General features: G+C 55.7%; 2 protein-coding genes across 3 annotated transcripts; one reads left to right on the top strand and one right to left on the bottom strand.

Moving 5' to 3' along the window:
* Window positions 1-17: 17 nt before the first annotated feature.
* Window positions 18-10,033, bottom strand: DDX49 (DEAD-box helicase 49). Of its 2 annotated transcripts, XM_049877494.1 has the most exons (13): window positions 9,842-10,028; window positions 5,396-5,519; window positions 4,360-4,445; window positions 4,146-4,267; window positions 3,788-3,975; window positions 3,566-3,706; window positions 2,464-2,539; window positions 2,141-2,217; window positions 1,920-2,017; window positions 1,037-1,111; window positions 807-895; window positions 657-728; window positions 18-576 (listed from the first exon to the last, which is right to left on the bottom strand). In XM_049877494.1, the coding sequence occupies exons 1-13, from the start codon at window positions 9,954-9,956 to the stop codon at window positions 394-396; spliced, it is 1,446 nt and encodes a 481-aa protein (XP_049733451.1). In that variant the 5' UTR covers window positions 9,957-10,028; the 3' UTR covers window positions 18-393. The 2 variants fall into 2 exon arrangements, with proteins under 2 accessions (XP_049733451.1, XP_049733452.1); XM_049877495.1 differs by lacking the exon at window positions 1,037-1,111 and having other exon boundaries at window positions 807-967; window positions 9,842-10,033.
* Window positions 10,034-10,236: 203 nt separating this feature from the next.
* COPE (COPI coat complex subunit epsilon) lies at window positions 10,237-21,421 on the top strand. Its single transcript, XM_049877493.1, has 10 exons — window positions 10,237-10,397; window positions 15,677-15,739; window positions 16,774-16,874; window positions 17,133-17,285; window positions 17,852-17,905; window positions 18,388-18,469; window positions 18,753-18,908; window positions 20,295-20,363; window positions 21,010-21,084; window positions 21,209-21,421. The coding sequence occupies exons 1-10, from the start codon at window positions 10,272-10,274 to the stop codon at window positions 21,254-21,256; spliced, it is 927 nt and encodes a 308-aa protein (XP_049733450.1). The 5' UTR covers window positions 10,237-10,271; the 3' UTR covers window positions 21,257-21,421.
* Window positions 21,422-22,534: the final 1,113 nt, after the last annotated feature.

Below are 22,534 nucleotides of genomic sequence, written 5' to 3'. Positions count from 1 at the left end.
CCCAGAGTCAGACCAGGGATGGCAAAAAGCATTTATTGAACACCTCCTGCATGTGACACATGTCATCCTAGAGGCTGACAAACCCCCTCCCAATGAGGTGAGATGAACCTCGTCGACAATAAGGGGAGAAACCGAAGCCAGAGGGGACCCTGGGCCAAGGCCGCTGGATGTTGAGTCTGGTTCGACCTCAGTACTGTGGGCTGGCTCAGGGTCACAGGATGGAAGACACCGGCTGCTCACTGAGATGGTCCCTGAGGAGGACTGGCAGGCCAGGGGACGGGGGACAGCTCTGCCCAGAGGAGGTAGTTCTGGGTGTCTTGATGGCTCCCTCAGACCCTTGGCTCAATGAAGTAGTCCCAGGTGGGTCCTAGGTGGATGGGGACCATGGTGGACTCAGGCTGGGCCCTGGGAGGGCAGCACTGTGTGGGACCCTGGTTGGGCCCTAGGTGGGCGACCCCTGGGCCTCCCACTGGCCTTCTGCCGCTGTAGCGTCTGCTCCACCTTCTCCTTGAAGCGCCGATTCTTCTGCCTGATCTTGGCCAGCTCAGTCTTTCGCTTGGCTTCCAGGTCGGGGTCCTGCACATGGGGAGCCAGAGGTGATGGTGAGCTGGGTACCCTCCCAGATACCCTGGCCCCCACCTGCCAGGCAGCCTCACCTTCCCCTCTAGGATCAGCTGTTTCCGCTTGTTGATCTCCTTCTTCTCGTCAAAGTTGGTTGCCTCCAGTTTCTGGGGGAGGGAGAGGCTGGTAATAGGGGCCCACCTTGAGGGACCAGTCCCTTGTCCACCTGCCCAAATCCAACTCACAATCTCACACTCCCGCCGCACCACGTTGACCTGCGTGAGGATCCGCAACACTTCCGCCTCCTCCACTGAGAACTCATCCAGCTTCTTCTCTAGTGGGCATGACAGTAGGAGTGAGCTCCCCAGGTGGCAGGGCATGCAAGGTATGCAGTGGTAGCAAGGCCCTGAGAGATAGGGGTGGGAGGGAGGCCCAGTGTGATGGGTCCACCACCCACCTGCCCCAGCCCACTCACTGATCTGCTCCTCGATGGCGTGGACCAGGTGGATGTCATACTGCGTCACCAGCGTGATGGCCATGCCCTGCCGCCCTGCAGGGGCACCACAGCCAGTCACTCGCTGTGTGTTGAGACTGGGACACAGTCAAGCAAAAGGCAGAGGCCTGGTGCCGAGCATCTCAGAGGGGTGGGGGGAAGTAGAACAAGCCTAGAGTCAGGGCTCACCCCCTAGCCTGACCTCCATGTGAAGCCAGATCTGTCCCAGGGTGGCAGCTGTCCTACCTGCCCAGTCTGCCACCCTACACAGGGTTGCCAATGCGCCAATTTCCCTTTTTGGCGTGGTTGCCAGAGAGCCCAGATGAAGTTGTGTTAGCAATAAGCCCTGAGCGCCTCAGCCCAGATCCCTGTGCCTCAACTTCTTTACACCGCATTTCTGTGGTGGTGACTAGCTCTAGAACAGCACTGACTGCTGAAGACCTGTTCTGCAGGGTTGAACTGCGTGACTCTTGGAATAGCCCCAAGAAGGCCCACTGTTCTGCATCCCCATCATTGGGCCCAGAGAGGCAGCATGACCTGCCTGAGGCCGCAAGGTCAGGAAAGAAGGGCCAGGCCTCGTCTGACCCCAGAAAACACATCTCTCCCTGCTTCTGGTGAAAGAGAAATCTGGAACACCCATGCCCCTCCCCAGCCCGCTGAGAAACAGAGAGATGAATGTCTCCTGGGCACGGCGGGTGTCAGGGGAAGGGTGAGGATGTCATAGAGAGTGGGAGTTGGGGGTCTGAACCTAGATGCCAAATCCTGTGTGGCAGCATACCAGCTGGGGCTCAGAAACCCACTCACAGGCATGACAGGCGAGGGGACGCGGGTGAAGTTATAGGGAGTGATGGGGCCTGGGGCTCACCTGCACGGGCTGTGCGGCCGACACGGTGGATGTAGATCTTGGGGAGCCCCGGGGTGTTGTGGTTGATGACCACCTGCACAGTGGGAATGTCCAGGCCCCTGGAGGGAAAGGCCAGGCAGCTCAGCACCCAGGTGGGGGAAGTGGAGGCTGGGACTTGCCCGGTACCATCTCGGGGAGGGAGCACCCTGGGTAGGGGTGGAGCCAGACCCCAGGCCCCTCACCGGGATGCCACATCCGTTGCAATCAGGATCCGGTAGATGCTGGACTTGAACTTGGCCAGGGCAGCAAAGCGTTCTTTCTGCACCAGGGCGGGGAAAAAGTGGGGTCAGGAAGCCTTGTCACAATGTGTGGGTAGATCCTGTGTGGGCACGGGGCGGGGGCTGGGGCAGGATGGCCCTGCCCACACACGGCTCCCAAGGCCAGGCCAGGGCAAATGCTGTGACCAAGGTCCGGCAGGTGACAGGAGACGTGGACCAGGAGAGAGAAGGCTGTCCCAGGAGCAAGGTCGGCCAGGTGGGCGGGCACAGCCGGCACGCCCTCCCACCTGTTTCATCATCGAGTGCAGCGCCACGGTGGGGAAGCTGAGCTTGCGCAGCATCATGCACAGGATCTGGCAGGTCCTGGCAGGGAGGGAGAGAGGTTCTGGTCGGCCCCTCCCACCCTCCACAGGGACCTGCCCACCTGGCATCCTCTCTGCTGACCCCGCCTCCTGTTCCCAGCCGGGCCTAAGCCATCCTTGGGCTGCCGCTCCACCTGGGATGCAAGTTCTTTCTGCTGCAGTTGTGGGACTGGGAGGCGGAGGGTGGGCACTGTCGCCAGGAAGGCAGGGTAGAGAGAGAAGTGACGGGAATAGCGAGTAGGCTGCTGGATCCCGCCATGCCTGAGAGCCGCCTTACACCCAGACTTCTCAGTTCTGGGGAGCCGACAGTTTCACCTCAGGAGCCGCCCCTCGGGAGAGCTACAGCCACACCAAGGCCTACCCAGTGTGACGTGGCCCACCTGACCTCTGCCCTCTGGTGTGGCTCACACGGGAACAGCCCAAAGGTTCTTGACAATCCCTCCCATGCCCTGAGCACCTAAACAAACAGCCAACGGGAACTTCCTGGGGGGGTCTCCTGTGACGTGGGGATGATATGACAGCCCTGGGTGATGGGGGCTGACGCCCACAGGGTCTCAGCCAACCATCACAGCCCCTGAGATGGGCCTGGGAGGCCCAGCAAGGCTTAGTGACACCCATAGGCCACAGTGAGCAGTGGCTTAGTCCAAGCTGTCCCCTAGCAGGGGTTCCCCAGACAGCCCAGCCCTCGTGCTTCAGAGCGGAGCAGCAGAATCTAGGGCAAGCAGACCAAAAACTGACCAGTTGCTGTTGAGTCAGCCCTGACTCACGGCGACCCCAGGTGTGTCAGAGCAGAATCGCACCCCACAGGGTTGCCAAGGGCTGATCTTTTGGAAGTAGATCACCAGGTCTTTCTTCCGAGGCATGTCTGGGTGGACTTGAACCTCCAGCCTCTTGGTTAGCAGCCAAGTACGTTCACAATGTGCACCACCCAGGGACTCTTTGGGTGTGGTAACCTCAGTGAGTCGGCCCACCTGGGAGCCTTATTCTGGGAGAAGCCCCGGAATCTGCTTGGGTATGGTGCACTCACTTGCAGGTATTGGTGAAGATGATGATGGACCAGTCCTCATGTTCATCCTGGAAGCCCTGGATCAGGTGCACCAGGTAGGCATCCTTCACCTTCTCAGGTACCAGCAAATAGCGCTGGTCCAGCTGCTCCACTGTGCGGACCCTGGGTCAGGGAGAGGACCAGGCCTGTCTCACCTTCTATGCAGGGATCAACCCTCACCCCACCCTACTGGCTGCGACTCACGGTGCCTGCGCCTCCCAGAAGAAGGGCTGGTTGGTGGCTAGGCCCTGTAGCTCGCGGAGCGTGTCGGTCAGCGTGGCGCTGAACAGCAGTGTCTGCCTGCGGGCTGGCACTGCCCCCAAGATGACCTCCAGGTCTGTGGTGAAGTCCGTGCAGCCCTGTTCCAGCAGGCGGTCTGCCTCGTCCAGCACCTGCATGCAGGCTAGTGAGACACCATCCGCACCCGCCTGCCCTGCTCAGTCTCAGCATTGCCAGTATGACTCCCTGTGGGAGGCGCCACCCCTCCAGCCCCCACTGGGCCCTGAGCTACCCCATGCCCGACGGTGTTAAAAGGTCTTGTCCAGCCCCAGGCCCAACTCACCAGGAAGCGGATCTTCTTGATGCTGAAGGTGCTGGAGCTGCGGAGGTGGTCAGCCAGGCGCCCTGGCGTGGCGATAACCACGTGTGGCTTCCGAGAGAGCTCCAGCGCCTGGGTCACCATGTCTGCAGGCAGAGGGCAAGCGGGGCCTGGGTGGGAATCCGGGGAATGCGGGGACTGCGGGGTCCTATGCCAGAGTCTCCCTGGCCCCCTTTACCCATGCCGCCGACAATGATGCAGTCCTTCAAGCCCAGAGGCTTTCCCAGGACCCGGAACTGTTCTGCGATCTGGTAGGCCAGCTCCCTGTGGGCATGAGGGGAGGGCGGTCAGGGGGGTAATCCTTGCCTCCTGTTACTACCTCCATCCCAGAACTCCCCAGAGAGCCCTGGCCTCCCAACTGACTCTCTGGGCCCTCCATGCTCTGATGCTGAGTGTGTGAGGCCCCTGAACATCCTATGGCCCCTCCCCCCTTGATCTCCCCAATCCCAAACGTGCACCATCTCCATGTCCCCTTCTCAGCAATGGGCTTGCTACCCAGTCACCCCAGCCAAGGACCTGACCAGGGCTGGTCAGTCCCCAGGTTTCCTCCTCTCTGTCCCCACAGCCCCAGCTTGCCCAGGACCCCCTTCCCCGGCCCCCTTCCTAGTCTCCACTCTTCCCTCTCCTGCTCACACGCCCTCAGGGCCAGCTCTGAACCCTTAGCCTGGCACCTGAGGTCCTTCTCAAGCTGGCTTGAGTGTACCAGCCCACTACCCTTTTTGCTCCCTGCCTCATGCCACTGCACACAGGCACTGGCAGTTCCCTGTTCTAGGATGCTATTCCCCACACTTGTCCTTTTGAGAGACTCTTCATCTGTTAAGACAATCCTCAATGAAGCCTCTCTCTCCTCCCCGCTCCAGTCAAAATGAGACATCCCATGGGGCCAGGCCCTCCTGGCAGGCATGCAGTTACGGGCCTTATCCTTTTCATTGCACTGACTGCGGTACTTGTTTGCTGAGGCCCTGGGTTCCCTGAGGCCAGCGGACATGGACACCCTGGGCTATGAGACTGTGGGCAGCCCTGTCCAGCCAGCATTCACCCTGACCTAGCCCTGCACTGAGCACTCCCCACACACCATGTTGTTTCCATTGACAGCTTTCCTAAGAGGCAGACACCGTTTGTCCCCATTTCACACATGGGAAAGTGTGGCTCAGAGACGTATAGGCACTTGCCCAGGTGAATATGGCTGGTTAACTCACACTCAGGGGGCTCACCTGGTGGGTGTCAGAACAAGGCAGAAGATGCCATAGGGATCCTCAGATAGCTTCTGCAAGATCGGCAGGACGAACGCCGCTGTCTTGCCGCTGCCAGTCTTGGCACAGCCCAGGCAGTCCCGACCTGGCAGAGGACAGAGCAGCATCAACACCTCCAGAGGGAGAACAAAGGTTCCATCGGGCACAGTTCACAACAGCTCAGGCTGAATGGAAGTCCCTGGGTGGTGCAAAAGATGAACGCTTTCGGCTGCTAACCGAAATGTCGGCAGTCTGAGTCTACCCAGAGGCACCTCAGAAAAAAGTCCTGGTGATCTACCTCCGAAAAATCAGCCACTGAAAATTCTACAAAGCTCAGATCTACTCTGACATACAGGTGGTCGCCATGACTCAGGGCCAACTCCAAAGCAATTTTCTTTTACTGAAACATTTAACAAGCAACACCTGGTCTATGCCTTTACATCTGAGCCCTAACGACAATAAACCTACAACAGAAACACCATTACCATCCTCACTTAACAAAAGGGGAAACTGAGTCTTGGAGACTTGCCCGGGACATGCAGCTGGTGACTAGCAGGGCTGGACTGGAAGCCACATCCACCTGACCCGAGACGCCATGCTGCTCACCACCACCTTATACTGGTTCCCTCCCAGACCTGGGATTCCCTCCTCTAATCTGCATTCTTCCCCACGTGTCTGTCAGTTCGTCATAGTGTGGGGGCTTGCGTGTTGCCGTGATGCTGGAAGCTGTGCCACAAGTATTCAGACACCAGCAGGGTCACCCATGGTGGACAGGTTTCAGCTGAGCTTACAGACTAAAACAGACAAGGCAGAAGGACCTGGCGGTCTACTTCTGGAAAGAATTAGCCAGTGAAAAACCTTACGAATAGCAGCGGAACACTGTCTGATAATAGTGCCGGAAGATGAGCCCCTCAGGTTGGAAGGCATTCAAAAGATGACTGGGGAAGAGCTGCCTCCTCAAAGTAGAGTTGACCTTAATTACAGGCATGGAGTCAAGCTTTCAGGACTTTCATTTGCTGATGTGATAATATCCTAGTTGTTAGCGAGCTGAAATGGACTGGTATTGGCCATTTTCAATCAAACAATCATACAGTCTAATATGCCGGGAATGACAAGTTGAAGAGAAATGGCATTGCGTTCATCGTCAAAAAGAACACTGCGAGATCTATCCCGAAATACAACACTGATAGGATAACATCCATACGCCTACAAGGAAAACCAGTTAATACGACTGTTTTTCAAATTTACGTACCAACCACTAAGGCCAAAGATGAAGAAACTGAAGATTTTTACCAGCTTCTGCAGTCTGATATTGATTGAACGTGCCATCAGGATGTACCGATAATCACTGCTGATTGGAACGCAAAAGTTGGGAACAAAGAAGAATGATCAGTAGTTGGAAAATATGGCCTTGGTGACAGAAACGATGCTGGAGATCGCATGACAGAATCTTCCAAGATTAATGACTTTCTCATTGCAAATACCTTTTCTCAACAATATAAATGGCAACTATACACGCGGACCTCGTCACATAGAATACACAAGAATCAAACTGACTACATGTGTGGAAAGAGAAGATGGAAAAGCTCAATGTCATCAGTCAGGACAAGGCCATGGGCTGACTGCAGGACAAACCATCATCAATCGCTCATATGCAGGTTCAAGCTGAAACTGAAGAAAATTAGAACAAGTCCACGAGAGCCAAATTATGATCTTGAGTATGCCACACCTGAATTAAGAGATCACCTCAAGAACAGCTTTGATGCATTGAACACTAATGACTAAACACAAGAGGAGTAGTGGAATGACATCAAGGACATCATACATGAAGAAAGCAAGAGGACACTGAAAGATTAGAAAGAAAGGAAAGATTAAAATGGATGTAAGAAGAGGCTCTGCAACTTGTTCTTGACTTTGAGTAGCTAAAGCAAAAGGGAAAATGATAAAATAAAAAAACTGAACAGAAGATTTCAAAGGGCAACTCAAGAAAACAAAGTACTACAATGACATGTGCAAAGACCTAGAGGTAGAAAACCAAAATGGAAGAACACATCTGGCATTTCTCAAAGCTGAAAGAACTGAAGAAAAAATTCAAACCTCAATTTGCAATATTGAAGGATTCTACGGGGAAAATATTAAACGATGCAGTAAGTATCAAAACAAGATGGAAAGAATATACAGAGTCACTATACCAAAAAGAACTGATCTATGTTCAACCGTTTCAGGAGGCAGCATGTGATCAGGAACCGACGGTACTGAAGGAAGAAGTCCAAGGTGCTCTGAAGGCATTGGCGAAAAAACAAGGCTCCAGGTATTGAAGGAACACCAATTGAGATGTTTCAACAAATAGATGCAGTGCTAGAAGTGCTTACTCATCCATGCCAACAAATTTGAAAGACAGGTACCTGGTCAATAGACTGGAAGAGATCTGTATTTATGCCTATTCCCAAGAAAGGTGATCCAATCAAATGTGGAAATTATTGAAAAACATCATTAATATCACATTCAAGTAAAATTTTGCTGAAGATAATTTAAAAGCGGCTGCAGCAGTATATCAAAAGGGAACTGCCAGAAATTCAAGCCAGATTCAAAAGAGGACATCAAATGAAGGATATCGTTGCTGATGTCAGGTGGATCCTGGATGAAAGCAGAGAATACCGAAAAATATTTACCTGTGTTTTACTGATTATGCAAAGGCATTCCACTGTGTGGATCATAACAAACTATGGATAACACTGCAAAGAATGGGAATTCCAGGACACTTAATTGTGCTCACGAGGAACCTGTACATAGATCAAGAAGCAGTCACTCGAACAGAACAAGGGGATCCTGGGTAATTTAAAGTCAGGAAAAGTGTACGTTAGGGTCGTATCCTTTCACTATGCTTATTCAATCTGTCTGCTGGGCAAACAATCCAAGAAGCTGGGTTATATGAAGAATGGGGCGTGAGGATTGGAAGAATAGTCATTCACAGCCTCTGATGTGCAAAGGACATAACCTTGCTTGCTGACAGTGAAGAGAACTTGAAGCACTTACCGATGAAGGTCAAAGACCACAACCTTCAGTATGGATTACACCTCAACATAAAGAGAAAAAAAATCCTCCCAACTAAACACGAAACAATAAATGTTGGAGAGGCTGTGGAGAGACTAGAACACTTATACACTGCTAGTGAGAATCTAAATTGCTACAACCACTTTGGAAATCGATTTGGCGCTTCCTTAAAAAGCTAGAAATAGAACTACCATACGATCCAGCAATCCCACTTGGATTATATCCCACTTGGAATATATCCTAGAGAAATAAAAGCCTTCACACAAACAAATACATGCACACCCATGTTCACTGCAGCGCTGTTTACAATAGCAAAAAGATGGAAACAACCAAGGTGCCCATCAACGGATGAATAGATAAATTATGGTATATCCACACAACAGAGTACTACACGTTGATAAAGAACAGTGATGAATCTGTGAAACATTTCATAACATGGAGGAACCTGGAAGGCATTATGCTGAGTGAAATTAGTCAGTTGCAAAAGGACAAGTATTGTATAAGACCACTATTGTAAGAACTCAAGAAATAGTTTAAACAGAGAAGAAAATATTCTTTGATGATTATGAGAAGGGGGAGGGAAGAAAAGGGGTATTCACTAATTAGACAGTAGATAAAAACTTCTTTAGGTGACGGGAAAGACAACATATAATACAGGCGAGGTCAGCACAACTGGACTAAACGAAAAGCAAAGAAGTTTCCAGAATGAGCTGAATGCTTCGAAGGCCAGCGTAGCAGGGGCGGGGGTTTGGGGACCATGGTTTCAGGGGACATCTAAGTCAACTGGCATAATAAAATCTATTAAGAAAACATTCTGCATCCCACCTTGGAGAGAGGCATCTGGGGTCTTAAATGCTAGCAAGCGGCCATCCAAGATACATCAATTGGTCTCAACCCACCTGGATCAAAGGAGAATGAAGAACACCAAGGACGCAAAGTAATTACGAACCTAAGAGACAGAAAGGGCCACATAAACCAGAGACTACATCAGCCTGAGACCAGAAGAGCTAGATGGTGCCTGGCTACAACCGATGACTGCCCTGACAGGGAACACAACAGAGAACCCCTGAGGGAGGAGGAGAGTAGTGGGATGCAGACCCCAAATACTTGTAAAAAGACCAGACTTAATGGTCAACCTTCCCTGTGCTCTGAGACTATGCAACTTTAGAGGTTACGTCACGTCTCTGCGGACGCAAGGTCCGCCACGCGGTCTGAAAGCCAACACCGCCCTGTCCACCTCCGAAGCCCAGACTCGCCCGGAACGCCCAAGACTGCGCCTCACCTCGCGGAACCAGCGTGGACAAAGGCCGCGAGAAGGGAAGAGAGGGGGAGAAAAGCGGAGACACCTCCTGGGAAAGCGGCCGGCACACTCACCCTCCAGGATGGCGGGGATGCAGCCGAGCTGCACGGGCGTAGGCTGCTTCAGACCCAACTGCCGACATTGTTCCACTAGCCACGATGACAGCCCGAGCTCCGCGAAACACGGCATCCTCTTCCCCAGTCGCGGGGTGGTAATGAGCCGCGTTTCCGGTGCGCGCCGATGACGTCACGAAAGCCTTTTCGTTCATAGTGACTAGCCCCCTCCGCCAATCCCCCCCTTCGTCCGCTGCCTCATGCGTTCCCCAAGATGCAGTGCGGGACAGGCTTGCACTCCGCCCCCTGACTCGTATCTATGAGCTTCCCATTGGTTCATCTCCCTGTCACCTGGAGCAAGTAAACTACATTTCCCGGCATGCTCCGCGGCGGTCCCTGATTTCGGCCGACGTGTCCCTCCGGAAAGGGAAGTGGGTGAGACGACAGCAACATGGCGCCTCCGGCCCCCGGTCCGGTCACTGGCGGCTCCGGGGAAGTGGACGAGCTGTTCGACGTGAAGAACGCCTTCTACATCGGCAGCTACCAGCAGTGCATCAACGAGGCGCAGCGGGTGAAGGTGCGGCTGTGCCGAGGCTGGGGGACTCTGGGGGCGGAGGTGCCGGCAGCTTCTTGTGGTCACAGTCAGCTGCTAAATACTCTCCCTTTTCTCGCAGCATATTCCCTGCGCTCACCTCTTAAGAGCGCGGCAAGGAATTAACATTGTCTTATTCCAAAGTCTAAATCTGTAACAGCTTTGTTTATAAAGGGCTCGCTCTGCGCCCGGGAATGTATTCGAGTGAGGGAGGTAGTTATTCCACTTTATAATAATATGATGATGATGATAAGTCCCACTTGTCGAGCGCACACTGTGCCCGCCGTACTCTCCGTCCCCGTGAAGAGGGGACTGCTCTTTATCTTTATTTCGCAGACAAGCACTTCAAGGCTCGGAGAGAGGGTCGCTTCCCCAAATAATTACTTTGCCTGCTAGCTCAGTTGTTTCTGCCAAAACTCATTCATTCATTCAATAAAGTACTCATTGTACTTATTGAGGATTAGAACGGGCCATGGAATGTGTTCTTGCAGTACTCGGGACAATAACCCAAATAGACAAAGATCCCAGCTCTCTTGGAAATCTCAGCCTAGCAGAAAAGACAGACGGAAAAGAAGAAACACGAAGTGAGGAAGTGGCAAGAGAGTGGTGTGAAGGAGAGTGGTGGGCGTGAGCTTGGATATTTATTATTGTTACCCAGTCGGCCCTGGCTCTGTGTATAACAGAATGAAATGTTGCCCTGCCCTGCACCATCTTCGTGGTCTGTAGTGTGCTGGAGTGCATTGTTGCAGCCACTGTGCATTTTGAATGCCTTCCAACCCAGATGGCTCATCTTCCAGCACTGTATCAGACAGTGGTTTATTGTAATCCATAGAGTTTTCATTGGCTGGTTTTCAGAACCAAGGGGTTCTTCCTGGCCTTCCTTATTCTGGAAGCTCCACTGAACCATTCCACCCTGCTGATACTTGAAATACCAGTAGCATAGCTTCCAGCATCACAACAACACATAAGCCACCACAGTAGGACACACTGACACACGGGTGGTGGTTGGCTGTTTAAGAGCTAGAAAATCATTCAGCATGGCAAGACCCAGCGAGTGAAGCAGGTAAAAGGAGAGGAGCGGCAGGGCCTTTTAGGAAGGTGTGTAGACTTCGCTGTGATTTTGAGGGCAAGCCTTTAAAGCAGAGTGAACATGGCAGTGGCCTTGCCCCACCTTCACTGTCTCAGGTCCCAAAAATGGTGAGTGAAGAAGGTTTGGATACATAATTACGGCCTGTGATTAGTGCTATTTGTAGTCCTGTTGCTGAAAATCTTCAATTTCTTCGTCTGTGGCCTTAGTGGTTGCTGTGTAAGTTTGAAGAATAGTTGTATTAACTGGTCTTTCCTGTAGATTTATGGGTGTTATCCTATCAATGATAGTGCTGTACCTCAGGGTAGATCTTGAGATGTTCTTTTTGACAATGAATGTGATGCCATTTCTCTTCAAGCTGTCATTCCGGCATGTCGTTGTTGTTGTTAGGTGCCGTCGAGTCGGTTCCAACTCAATAGCGACCCTATGCACCACAGAACGAGACACTGCCGGTTTATGTCGTTGTTATGCTTGAGCTCATTGTTGCAGCCACTGTGTCAGTCCACCTCATTGAGGGTCTTCCTCTTTTACGTTGACCCTGTACTTTGCCAGCCATGATGTCCTTCTCCAGGGACTGATCCCTCTTGACAACGTATCTAAAATGTGTAAGGCGCAGTCTTGCCATCCTTGCTTCTAATGTGCATCCTGGTTGCACTTCTTCCAATACAGATTTGTTCGTTCTTTTGGCAGTCTGGCATAGTAGACCATAATTGTCTGATTCAAAACGGCCATACGTGTTTCTGTTTCTTTCTTTTTTTTTTTTTTTGAGCTTTAGGTGGAGGTTTACAGAACAAACTAGCTACTGTTAAACAGTGTACATATTGTTTTACGATATTGCTTAATAACTCCACAACCCGTCAATACTCCCTTTTCGACCTTGGGTTCCCTATTACCAGCTTTCCTGTCTCTTCCTGCCTTCTAGTCCTTGCCCCTGGGCTGGTGTGCCTCTTTGTTTTGTTTTATGGGCCTGTCTAATCTTTGGCTGAAGGGTGAACCTGAACAGTGACTTCATTACTTGTCCAGGGGCCATATCCTCAGGGTTTCTCCAGTCTTTGTCAGACCAGTAAGTCTGGGTTTTTTTTGTGTGAGTTAGAATTTTCTACTTTTTTCTCCGGCTCTGTCCGAGACCCTCTATTGTGATCCCTGCCAGAGCAGTCGGTGGTGGTAGCCAGGTACCATCTAGTTGTACTAGATTCAGTCTGGTGGAAGCCACGGTAGCTGTGATCCATTAGTCCCATTTCTTTTTGATGACTTCCAAGTTTTCTAGATTCATACTTTGTACATTCCATGTCTCGATTGTTAATGGATGTTTGTAGCTGTTTTTTCTCATTTTGAGAGAGGTCCTGTTTCCCGTGGGAGTGGTCCTGTCTCCCCAGGCCTTCTGGACAGTATGGTCAGAACCTGAGACTGACCCTTTTTTTTTTTTTTTTTAATTTTTATTGTGCTTTAAGTGAAAGTTTATAAATCAAGTCAGTCTCTCATACAAAAATTCATATATGCCATGTTATATACTCCTAACTGCTCTCCCCCTGATGAGGCAGCACACTCCTTCCCTCTGCTCTCTCTTTTTGTGTCCATTCTGCCAGCTTTTGACCCCCTCTGCCCTCTCATCCCGCCTCCAGACAGGGATGCCATAGTCCCATATGTCTACTTGATCCAAGAAGCTCATTCTTCACCAGCATCATTTTCTATCCTGCTGTCCAGTCCAATCCCTGTCTGAAGAGTTGGCTTTGGGGATGGTTCCTGCCCTGGGCTAACAGAAGGCCTGGGGACCATGACCACCAGGGTCTCTCTAGTCTCAGTCAGACCATTACATCTTGTCTTTTTATGAGAATTTGGGGTCTGCATCCCACTACTGCCCTGTTCCCTCAGGGGTTCTCTGTTGTGTTTCCTGTCAGGGCAGTCATTGGTTGTAGCTGGCCACCATCTAGTTCTTCTGGTCTCAGGCTGATGTAGTCCCTGGTTTCTGTGGCCCTTTCTGTCTTGGGACAAGAGTGACTCTTGAGAAAGTTCTCACCCAAGAAAGATCTGGGGAAAGTGTCTTCTGGGCATCGAGGACAGGAAGTGGGAAGGTGCCGAGGCAGAGGCAAGTGCAGGGTGGTCAGGCAGAGAGGCCAGTGTCACTGCTGGAGGGCGAGCCGGGGAGGACAGGGGTGAGCAGGGTGGGGCAGGGCCTGCAGGCCTCCAGGTGGTGGCTGGCAGGTAATGGGATAAGCCACTGACCCCCTGGTGCCAACTGTCATGTGTGTACTTGAGTCTCACTAAGCCCCTGCTTGCCGCACCTGCAGACTCCTTGGAATGGGCACTTTTCACACCTGGGGGTACTGGGTCCTGCCCCCACAAAGCCCATGCCCTTCAGCTCCATGGTGCCACTTGCTAATGGCGGGCTCTCCCCAGTAGAGGGCGTTGAGGAGCACATGGCGGGCTGTCATGGGCATGAGGAGCACATGGCGGGCTGCCCAGTGGAGGGTGCCAAGGAGTACATGGCGGGCCGTCCCAGTGGAGGGCGCCAAGGAGCACATGGCAGGCCGTCCCAGTGGAGGGCGCTGATGAGCACTTGTTCAGAAAGATGCTCTTCTTGCTTCTACACATCTGGCATCTACCTGAGCACTCGCCAGCAGGTTCTGCTCTTCCCTGTGTGTCTCTTTTCCCCGGCCTCACTGTCACTCAGTGGAGCCTCCTTGGGTGCTTCTGCACGCAGAGTATTGATGCCTCAGCTGGCTTGAGGGGCTCCTGGGGATCCAATTTACAGATGGGGCAGCTGAGCCTAGGTTGAGCCCCAGAGCCTGAGGCCCTGCCCTTTCGCGGCATCTATTATGTCCTCAACACCAAGAGCCAGTGCATGTCTCTGGGGAGCCCAGGACGTCCCTGTCTGAGGGTGTTTTGAGCCACTTGTTTGGAAGACACCACATTCCACATCATGGCCAGATCCCCAGCTTGACCACGGAAGCTAAAGTAGAGCCACTGAGACCCGTGGCAGTGAGGGCTTGAGGGTGGCCTGGGGGTCTAGGCCAGAGGAGGGGGACATGTATGCCTCTGCACCCCTTCTCTCTAGGCCAAGGGAGGAGGCATGATGGTGTGGAATCTGGGGGTGGGGCAGTCCTGATTCACCCCAAAACTGCAGGAGTAAACATTCGGCTCCCTGTGCCACTGAGGCAGGACACCCCGTCTTCCCTGTGCACCTTCCTGGGGGGTCAATGGCTTGGGGTGTCAGTCTGGTGACCCTGGAGTAGCCACGCCCCTGTCCTGCACACAGTTGCCTCTTCTGGCTCCTAGGAAGCCCAGCCACTGCACCCACCTGCCCCAGCTCCACAGGGCTTTCAGGGAATCAGGAGGACTGTCTCCAAGGACAGGCCCTTCCTCCTCCTGCAGAATGTTGCCTGAGGTCACCACTAACCACCGGTGGGCTCTCAGCAGTGGCTAGGCCCGAGCAGCTTGGTTGGCAGAGCCACCCTCCAGTACAGGGTGGTCCCCTCAGTCTCTGTCATGGCTGAGGAGACCAGGCTGACCTCTCCAGGACAAGTTGTCTCCCAGGGGACCTCTGAGGAGACAAACCTCTCTCCCCTCTGCCTGATGGTTTTACAAGAGATAAAGCAACGCAGAAACAGGCTGGTTGTCACAGTTCCAAACCACACAGGGGCGCTTGTTACAAAAAGCACATGTCCCTCCTCATGTTTCTTCCTGACCCAGCCTTTCCTCCAGAACCACCCTGACCTCCACGGGATTCAGCCGGTCCTCTTTACTGTGCTTCTGCAGACCCCAAGGTACACAGGCGTTGTGTCTCATGGCTCCTGTGATCCAGCATCTTCCATCTGTATCGGCATACCTGGAGTACCTCCCATGCCCATGAGCAGGCCTCGCTGCTGGGGATGTGGCTAGATGGTGGGGCTGTGGGTTCCAGCCTGACTTGGGCACTGTGTGGCTGCTGTGAGCATTGAGCTGCTTGAGCCGGCATTCCTTGGTGAGGAGGGGGTGACAACTGTGCCTTCTGGGGGGTGTTGGGGGATGAGGTAGGCCAGTGCCTGGCATGCAGGGGCCCCCTGAGGTGATTCTCATGCTGTGCAAGGTCATGGAGAGCCAGAGCCTACATCTGGAGCCTGGATGCTGCCCCACACACTGTGCCATGTGGGTGCGCTGGGGCAAGGACAGGCTGTGTGACGCACATCTGTCTCTACAGCCATCGAGCCCGGAGAGGGACGTGGAGCGGGATGTCTTCCTCTACCGAGCATACCTTGCACAGGTGAGCACGTTGTGACAGGTGCCAACATGGGGGCTCCGGGGCTTCTAGAGCCTATGTCCCATTCTGGGACATGAGTCACAGTGAAGTGCAGAGGATTCTGGCCCCACCACCCTCTGTATGCATCGCCCTCTGTGCAGACCCCTCCTCATCCTGACCAGTGTCTGCTGATCTCCAGGCTCCCTTCCCCATCATATCCCTGAGGGCTCCCCCCACTGACCCCACATCACTGGCTGGGCACTGCCTCCCAGGGATGAGATCTGGACCAGGAGATGTGACCAATCCCACTTTCCTGCCGATGGCTCTGTCTGGAACCATGCTCTGCCCTATTGCAGCTCCCTTAGACCACAGGGTGTTCCCATGTCTGACAGGACTGCCCGCATCAGCTTGCCCCCACCCCGGCACAAGAGCACTGGCCTGGGCATGAGGGCCCTCCCCCGGGGTTTGTAGAAATGGTGCACGCGCATTCATTTGTGTGGACGTGTGAGTGCATGTGTGTGTCAGTTTGTACGTGTCCTACGTGTGCTTCTAGGAAACCAACGTGTGTCCGTGGTTGTAAGAAAACCCAAACCGTTCAGAAAGGAACCCAAGGGAAGTGAACCTCTGGCTCCCAGTCCCCTCAGAAGTGACAGCAGCAGCAGCCTGGACATCAGTAGAGCAGGCCTTTATTGGGAGGGAGGGCGTTCTATCTTTTAAAGCAGGTTCCTAGGACCCTCAGCCCCCGGTGACACATCCCTGTCACCCACTGCGGGGGCTGAGACAGCAAGGGGGGTGCTCAGAGGAGGTGCAGTGACCACTGGGGCCTCCCCGCTGGAGTGGCGTAACTTGCAGCCCTCAACTCGGGACAAGGGGTTGGTGCTGGCTTCCTCTGCACTGTGGGGTGACACCAGCCCCCCCATTCAGGCTCCACCACGCGGTGCAGGGCCATCTGTCCCGGGTGTTGGGAACGTACGTGTCCCAGGCATTTGGGACGTGTGTGCTGGGTGTTGGGGATGCATGTGATGGGGCAGTGCCGACGCGTGTGTTCCCGGCTACAGAGGAAGTATGGTGTGGTGCTGGATGAGATCAAGCCCTCCTCGGCCCCGGAGCTGCAGGCAGTGCGCATGCTTGCCGAGTACCTCAACAGTGAGGGCCAGAGGTGAGGTGTCACCACGGCACTGTGCTGGGGATGAGGAGTGCCCAAGGGCCTGGGCCAGGTCATTCTGCTCACAGCCCCCGGAATGGGCCGCTAGCTCTGCACCGCCCCCCGCCCCCGCCCAAGAGCTGCCCAAGGGGCTTGGGATCTAGAGGCCCCCATCCTACCCAGGCTCCCTGCACCATTCAGCCCCCAGGATCCCTCATCCCTCATGCACTGGGGGCTGCCCCCATCCCCCGTGGGCTGAGGACTGCCTTGCAGGGATGAGGTCGTGGCGCACCTGGACCGGGAGATGAGCCGCAGCGTGGATGTGACCAACACCACCTTCCTGCTAATGGCTGCCTCCATCTACCTGCATGATGGGAACCCAGATGCCGCACTGCGGGCACTGCACCAGGGCGACAGCCTCGAGTGGTAAGCACTGCTGTATGGCCCTTATGCCCCCTCCTGCCAAATGCCAGTAGCACGGAGGTCTGTCAGTGGCATCCAGAGCACACCTGCGGTTGGCAGTGCCAGTCTGGAACCAGGGGAGCTCTGGTAGGACAGCAGGTAGAACGAGCAGTCATAGGAGCCGGCTCAGCACCCCACAGGATAGGCGGGGCAGGTCCTTCACTGTGTGGGGCACGACAAGGTGTTATGTCCCGAGCCTCACAACCTCAGGGTGGTGTTGGTGCGCCTGGGACATATGACTGCGGGGCCTCTTGGCCATGGCAGGTTCATTCTCTGCGGCGAGGCTGCGGTGGGTAGGCTGGGCCTGAGTCTGCCTTCAGGACGCCTGAGTGAGCTCCGCAGTGTGATGCAGACCCCAGAAAGGGCAGCGGGGGGTGGGCAGCCAGTGAGGCCCATCTGCCGCCAGGGTGGTTGAGGGGGGCGAAGGGTGTTGGAATGTTCCAAGAACCCGTGGGGGGTAGGGGCCAGTGGGACGGGGTTCTGTGCACCTGCATGTCCCCGCTGACCCCCACCCTGTCCCGTCTGCCCAGCTCAGCCATGGTGGTGCAGATCCTACTGAAGCTGGACCGCCTAGACCTCGCCCGGTGAGCCTTCCTGTTTCCTCGGCTCTGGGGTGGGCCCAGCTGGCAGGGTGTCTGGGCCATGGCCAGGCCGAGGAGCCCCTGTGCCCATTTCCTTGGGATTAGGTGATGCTCTTACAGCTGGCCTTTCCTTGGGGCTCAGCCGGAGATGAGGCTGATGCTGTTGGTGCCTCAGTTTCCTCTGCAGGGCTGGGGGGGAGGGGCAGACAGCATGGGTAGATGCCACAGCCAGCCTCTGTGCACAGCCCTGGCTGAGGGGCTATTTCCTAGATAAGACCCAAGGCATGTATCCCACAGGGCAGGGAGGCAAGTCGGGGTACAGTGAACTACAGGGGCCTGGTGGGTATGTCAGAGCCCCACTCAGCTTGGGGTGCTGCAGTCGGGGAGGTCTCCACAGTGACGACTGGGCAGACAGTGTGACCACGCCTTGTGAGCATCAGGATGCCCAAAGCTGAAATGGTGTCCTCACTGCCCCCTTCACCCAGGAAGGAGCTGAAGAAGATGCAGGACCAGGACGAGGACGCCACCCTCACCCAGCTGGCCACCGCCTGGGTCAACCTGGCTGTGGTGAGGCCCAGCTGAGGGAGAGAGGGTGCACCTGTTCCTGGCTGTGTCCGGGCTGTTTCCCCACCTACCCCCCCATCCTTGGGCTGTTCCTCTGCCCGTGCCCTGCCCATTCCCTGACTTGTTCCTGTGTCTGTCCTTAGACTGTCTGCTGCCTGGCTTCTAGAGGGGCCGGGTGGGTGAGACGGTGTCCAGGTTGGCGGAATGATCTCTGGGCGACTGGGTGGGGTGAGTGCAGGGCCCTCTTGCGGGGAGGTGGCCTGATGTGGTGACCCTGTTCCTGTAGGGTGGCGAGAAGCTGCAGGATGCATACTACGCCTTCCAGGAGCTGGCTGACAAGTGCTCGTCCACCTTGCTGCTGCTCAATGGCCAGGCTGCCTGCCACATGGCCCAGGGCCGCTGGGAGGATGCCGAGGGCGCGCTGCAGGAGGCACTTGACAAGGTACCTGGCCCCAACTGCCCACCAAGCACCTCCAGGCCCACCGCCGTCACCACCACAGCCCTCGCCTGCATGGCCTCTGAGTGGGGACGGGCCACTGGGCAAGCACAGGGTCAGGGTGGCAGGGACAGCAGGCACAAGCACGGGGTGTCCACACAGTGACCATGGGGTGCAGGTGTGTGGTGACCACAGGGTGACCGTGGGGTCAGTGTCCATGTGGTGTCCACACTGTGACCACGGAGGGGGCAGTAGTGTGGTGCCCGTCTGCTGATCACAAGACTCAGGTGTTGGGTGCCCCACAGGGTGCTAGTGTGCGTGCCCATGTGTGGTTCTGCGATGGTGGACCAGCTGTCAGCACATAGCAGTCACGGGCCTCCAATGGAAATGCTGACCAAGGGGCAGGGGCCAGCGTCCTCAAAGCTGGGGTCCTTGTCACATGGAACTGCCTCATTACACTGGGGCATCCTGTGTCCCGTGTTGGGGTGTCCCTGTGTCTCTAACAGGCAGCAAGCCTCTTAGATAGGCTGATATGGGCAGTGGGGAGGGACCCCAGCCTTTTGCTGGGAATGCGTGGTTTTTGGAGGCTGTATCCTTGTCCACTTTTGTGCCCACTTTTCTGACAATTCCAAGTGACCTTTTGGGGACTTGCCAGTGAAACGCCCAGCCCTTCCTTGTCCCTGAAACACTTCTTGGGCCTTGGCCCCTGGGGTCTTCTGGGGCCACCTTGCAGCTGCCTGTGAGTGCCAGAGCTGTGCCCCCAACCCTGTTATGGCTCAGGGTGCCAGAGCTTGTAAGGGGAGACTCTCTGTGGGCCAGTCTGTGTAGGTCGTGCCGTGTCTGTTGGGCGTCCCCAGGCTCTCGCCCCTCCACAGGTGGCTGGGTGAGGTCATCACCAGAGGCTTCTGGTAATTTCCTGGCAGCTTCTCTTGGGAGTAGGTGGGTCAGATGAGGTTTTAGTGATGGGGTAGGGAACAGAGTGAGGCCCTTGCCAAGCCTATCCTTTTTAGTCTGTGTGATAGATGAACTCTCTTCTGAGTTGTGGCCATCAGGAGCCCCCTTCCATGCTGGGATGTTTAAGCAAGAGGTGTGGAGCTGTGTCTGTGGGTGGGGAAGCTGAGGCTCAGAGGGGGAAGGGCTGGCCAGGCCAGACATCAAAGGTGGGGGACGTGGGGGTGGGGAGCTGCACTCTGGGTCTGATGTCCCTGGCCCTCCACCCCTGAGGGTACGGCCTTGGGTGCATCTGTACCCACCTTGGGCAACAGGGACGTCAGTCCCCCCCAAGACTGAGATGGTGTGCGGTGCCTGGAGCTGGTAGGGGTAGGGATCTGGGGGGCAGACCCTTGACCCCTGTCCGCCCTGGGTCTGACCCCACCCGCCCTGGGTCTGCAGGACAGTGGCCACCCGGAGACGCTGATCAACCTCATCGTCCTGTCACAGCACCTTGGCAAGCCACCTGAGGTAGGCCCCCTGCCATGGCCAGGGACCAAATGGTGCCGGTGAGGTCAGGGTCAGGGCAGAAACCCTCCTCTGTGGAGGAAGTTTCCCAGCAGCCTCAGGGAGTCCCGGGGGGTAGCTGCGAGTTCTGGTCAATTGAGGAATGGTGACCAGCTGGCCAGGTCACTGCCTATCTCTGGTCCCTGTAGGGGAGGCAGATGGCCCAGGTCAGGAGATCCACCCACTTACCCCAGGAATAGCACCAGACCCCTAGTCAGGGGTTAGACAGAGCCAGACAAGACATCCAGCCCCTGGCCATCAGGGTAGGGGTGGGACCCAGAGCGCTGCAGGTGGCCAAGCTCTCTAATCCTCAGTCCCCGGGCATCTCCCCTTTCCAAGCTGTCCCCTTCCTACTCTGTCCCCACCACCTGCTGTGACTCCTCCTGTCCTACTGTTCAGCCCACTCCTCTGAGCCCTTGATGCTCAGGTGGTGTGGGGCGGGCTGGGTCCCTGCCCTGGGGTCACCCAGCTCCCTAGTGTCCTGTAGACGGCCACCTCTACCCTGACGGGTCTGTTCCAGAGTGGGGTGAGGAGCCCACAGGGTGACGGAGGGAAGGTGGGGGATACATGGTCCCCGCATCATGTTAACCTGGCCTCGCCTTCTCCACAGGTGACAAGCCGGTACCTGTCACAGCTGAAGGACTCCCACAGGTCCCACCCATTCATCAAGGAGTACCAGGCCAAGGTGAGTGGCCAGATCCCAGACCCCAGATGCCAGGCCTAGCTGGCCCACATGCCCTCTCCCCCAACCCCCGACTCCAGACCTGCCTGGTCCTGAGCCCTCTCCTCCTGTCTCTCTGTCTTCAAAGGAGAATGACTTTGACCGGCTGGTCCTGCAGTATGCCCCCAGTGCATGAGGCCAGCCTGGCACCCCCGATGGACGGCTGCTTTGGCACTGTGGGACTCGGGGGCCGTGTGTCCCTCCCGCCAGCGCCCACCCCTTACCTCTCGGCTGGAGCCTGGAAGCCTGGTCCTAGGATTTCATCTCCCATCAATAAACGGACCTAACTGAGGCACCTCAACCCCGGGGCACCCCACTTGACGCTGTGCTTGGCCACTTTGGTAGGGGGGTATGGACCAGTGCTTGAAGGAGGGTCCCCAGTGCTGTGGTGCCCGTCGGGGCGGAGGCCAGAGCAGAGACCAGGGTCTGAGAGCAGTAGTTGTGGACCCCAAACTCCCACCCACCTGCCCATCCTGCAGACTGTCCCCTGCTGCTGAGCACAGGCATCCCGGCTCCCACAGTTGCCCCAAGCCTCACTCCAGCCCCCAGGGATGCTAAGCAACTGGGCAGGGAAACAGGCACAGAGAGGTCACACCAGGGATGCCAAGGTTCAAGCCCAGGACCCCCTGGGTGGTCTGAAGGTGGCCAGTTGGGGCCGGCAGTGCTCAGGCCCCTTCAGAGAGCTGGGGCTGCAGGGAGGTGGCTGTGCGGGGTCTTCTGGGAGTAAACATGCCCCCATCTCCAGCTCCTCCCTGCTGCTAGGCACAGTGGCCCAGGCATCCCGAGCTCCCTGCTTCCAGAGAGAAATTGTGACAGCAAGGGAGATAAAAGAAAGCCGAACAATAGAGCTGGGGCAAATGGGAGGGCAGGATGAGGCAGTCACCTGGGACGTGAGGGTGGTGGGGGTGGAGACCACTCTTGGATAAGGTCCACACTCACCCAGACAAGCCACAGCCCGTTAGCCAAGTTCAGGGCGAGGGGCTTCACTGAACATCCAGTGCAGCAGGGGCAGCCCGTGCAAATGGCCTGAGGCTGCTCTGGGCTCTTGCTGGACAACTATGTGCCCTTTGCACATGGGCCAGTGCATGGACTGAGCCTGGTTTATTCTCCCTGCCCCATCCTGCCCTGCCCCATCCTGCCCTGCCCTGCCCTCCATGCAGGGGTGGCCCCTGAAACTGCCCAGTCCCTGTTTCCCAGGCCAGGAGGCACGACAGCCACTCACCACCCACCTGGTCCTAGGTGGGGAGCCTTTGTGGGCAGGGGGCATCAGGAAGGGTCTGGAAAGTTTCCCCAGCCTCAGAGGGTGGGGAGATGTGTCCCCCCAGGTTGGGACAAAAAGGGACACCTTCCTGGGCCGTCGTGCCAGCACCAGGGTTACTCTCCACATCTGCATTGCATGCCCACTGGGGAAACC

The sequence above is a fragment of the Elephas maximus genome, chromosome 3 (genome assembly GCF_024166365.1).
Source record: "Elephas maximus indicus isolate mEleMax1 chromosome 3, mEleMax1 primary haplotype, whole genome shotgun sequence".
Lineage (NCBI taxonomy): Eukaryota > Metazoa > Chordata > Mammalia > Proboscidea > Elephantidae > Elephas > Elephas maximus.
Note: the sequence above shows the minus strand (reverse complement) of the source record. Positions and strands in the feature narration are given on the sequence as shown.

Bases quoted from the DNA above. Each gene is read 5' to 3' on its own strand.
- DDX49 (XM_049877494.1), bottom strand. From the start codon at position 9,956: ATGCCGTGTTTCGCGGAGCTCGGGCTGTCATCGTGGCTAGTGGAACAA. The intron at 896-1,036 runs GTGAGTGGGCTG...CATGCCCACTAG, and splicing joins CGCCATCGAGGAGCAGATCA to AGAAGAAGCTGGATGAGTTC. The intron at 577-656 runs GTGAGGCTGCCT...CCCCATGTGCAG, and splicing joins AGCTGATCCTAGAGGGGAAG to GACCCCGACCTGGAAGCCAA.
- COPE (XM_049877493.1), top strand. From the start codon at position 10,272: ATGGCGCCTCCGGCCCCCGGTCCGGTCACTGGCGGCTCCGGGGAAGTG. The intron at 20,364-21,009 runs GTAGGCCCCCTG...CCTTCTCCACAG, and splicing joins ACCTTGGCAAGCCACCTGAG to GTGACAAGCCGGTACCTGTC. The intron at 21,085-21,208 runs GTGAGTGGCCAG...CTGTCTTCAAAG, and splicing joins TCAAGGAGTACCAGGCCAAG to GAGAATGACTTTGACCGGCT.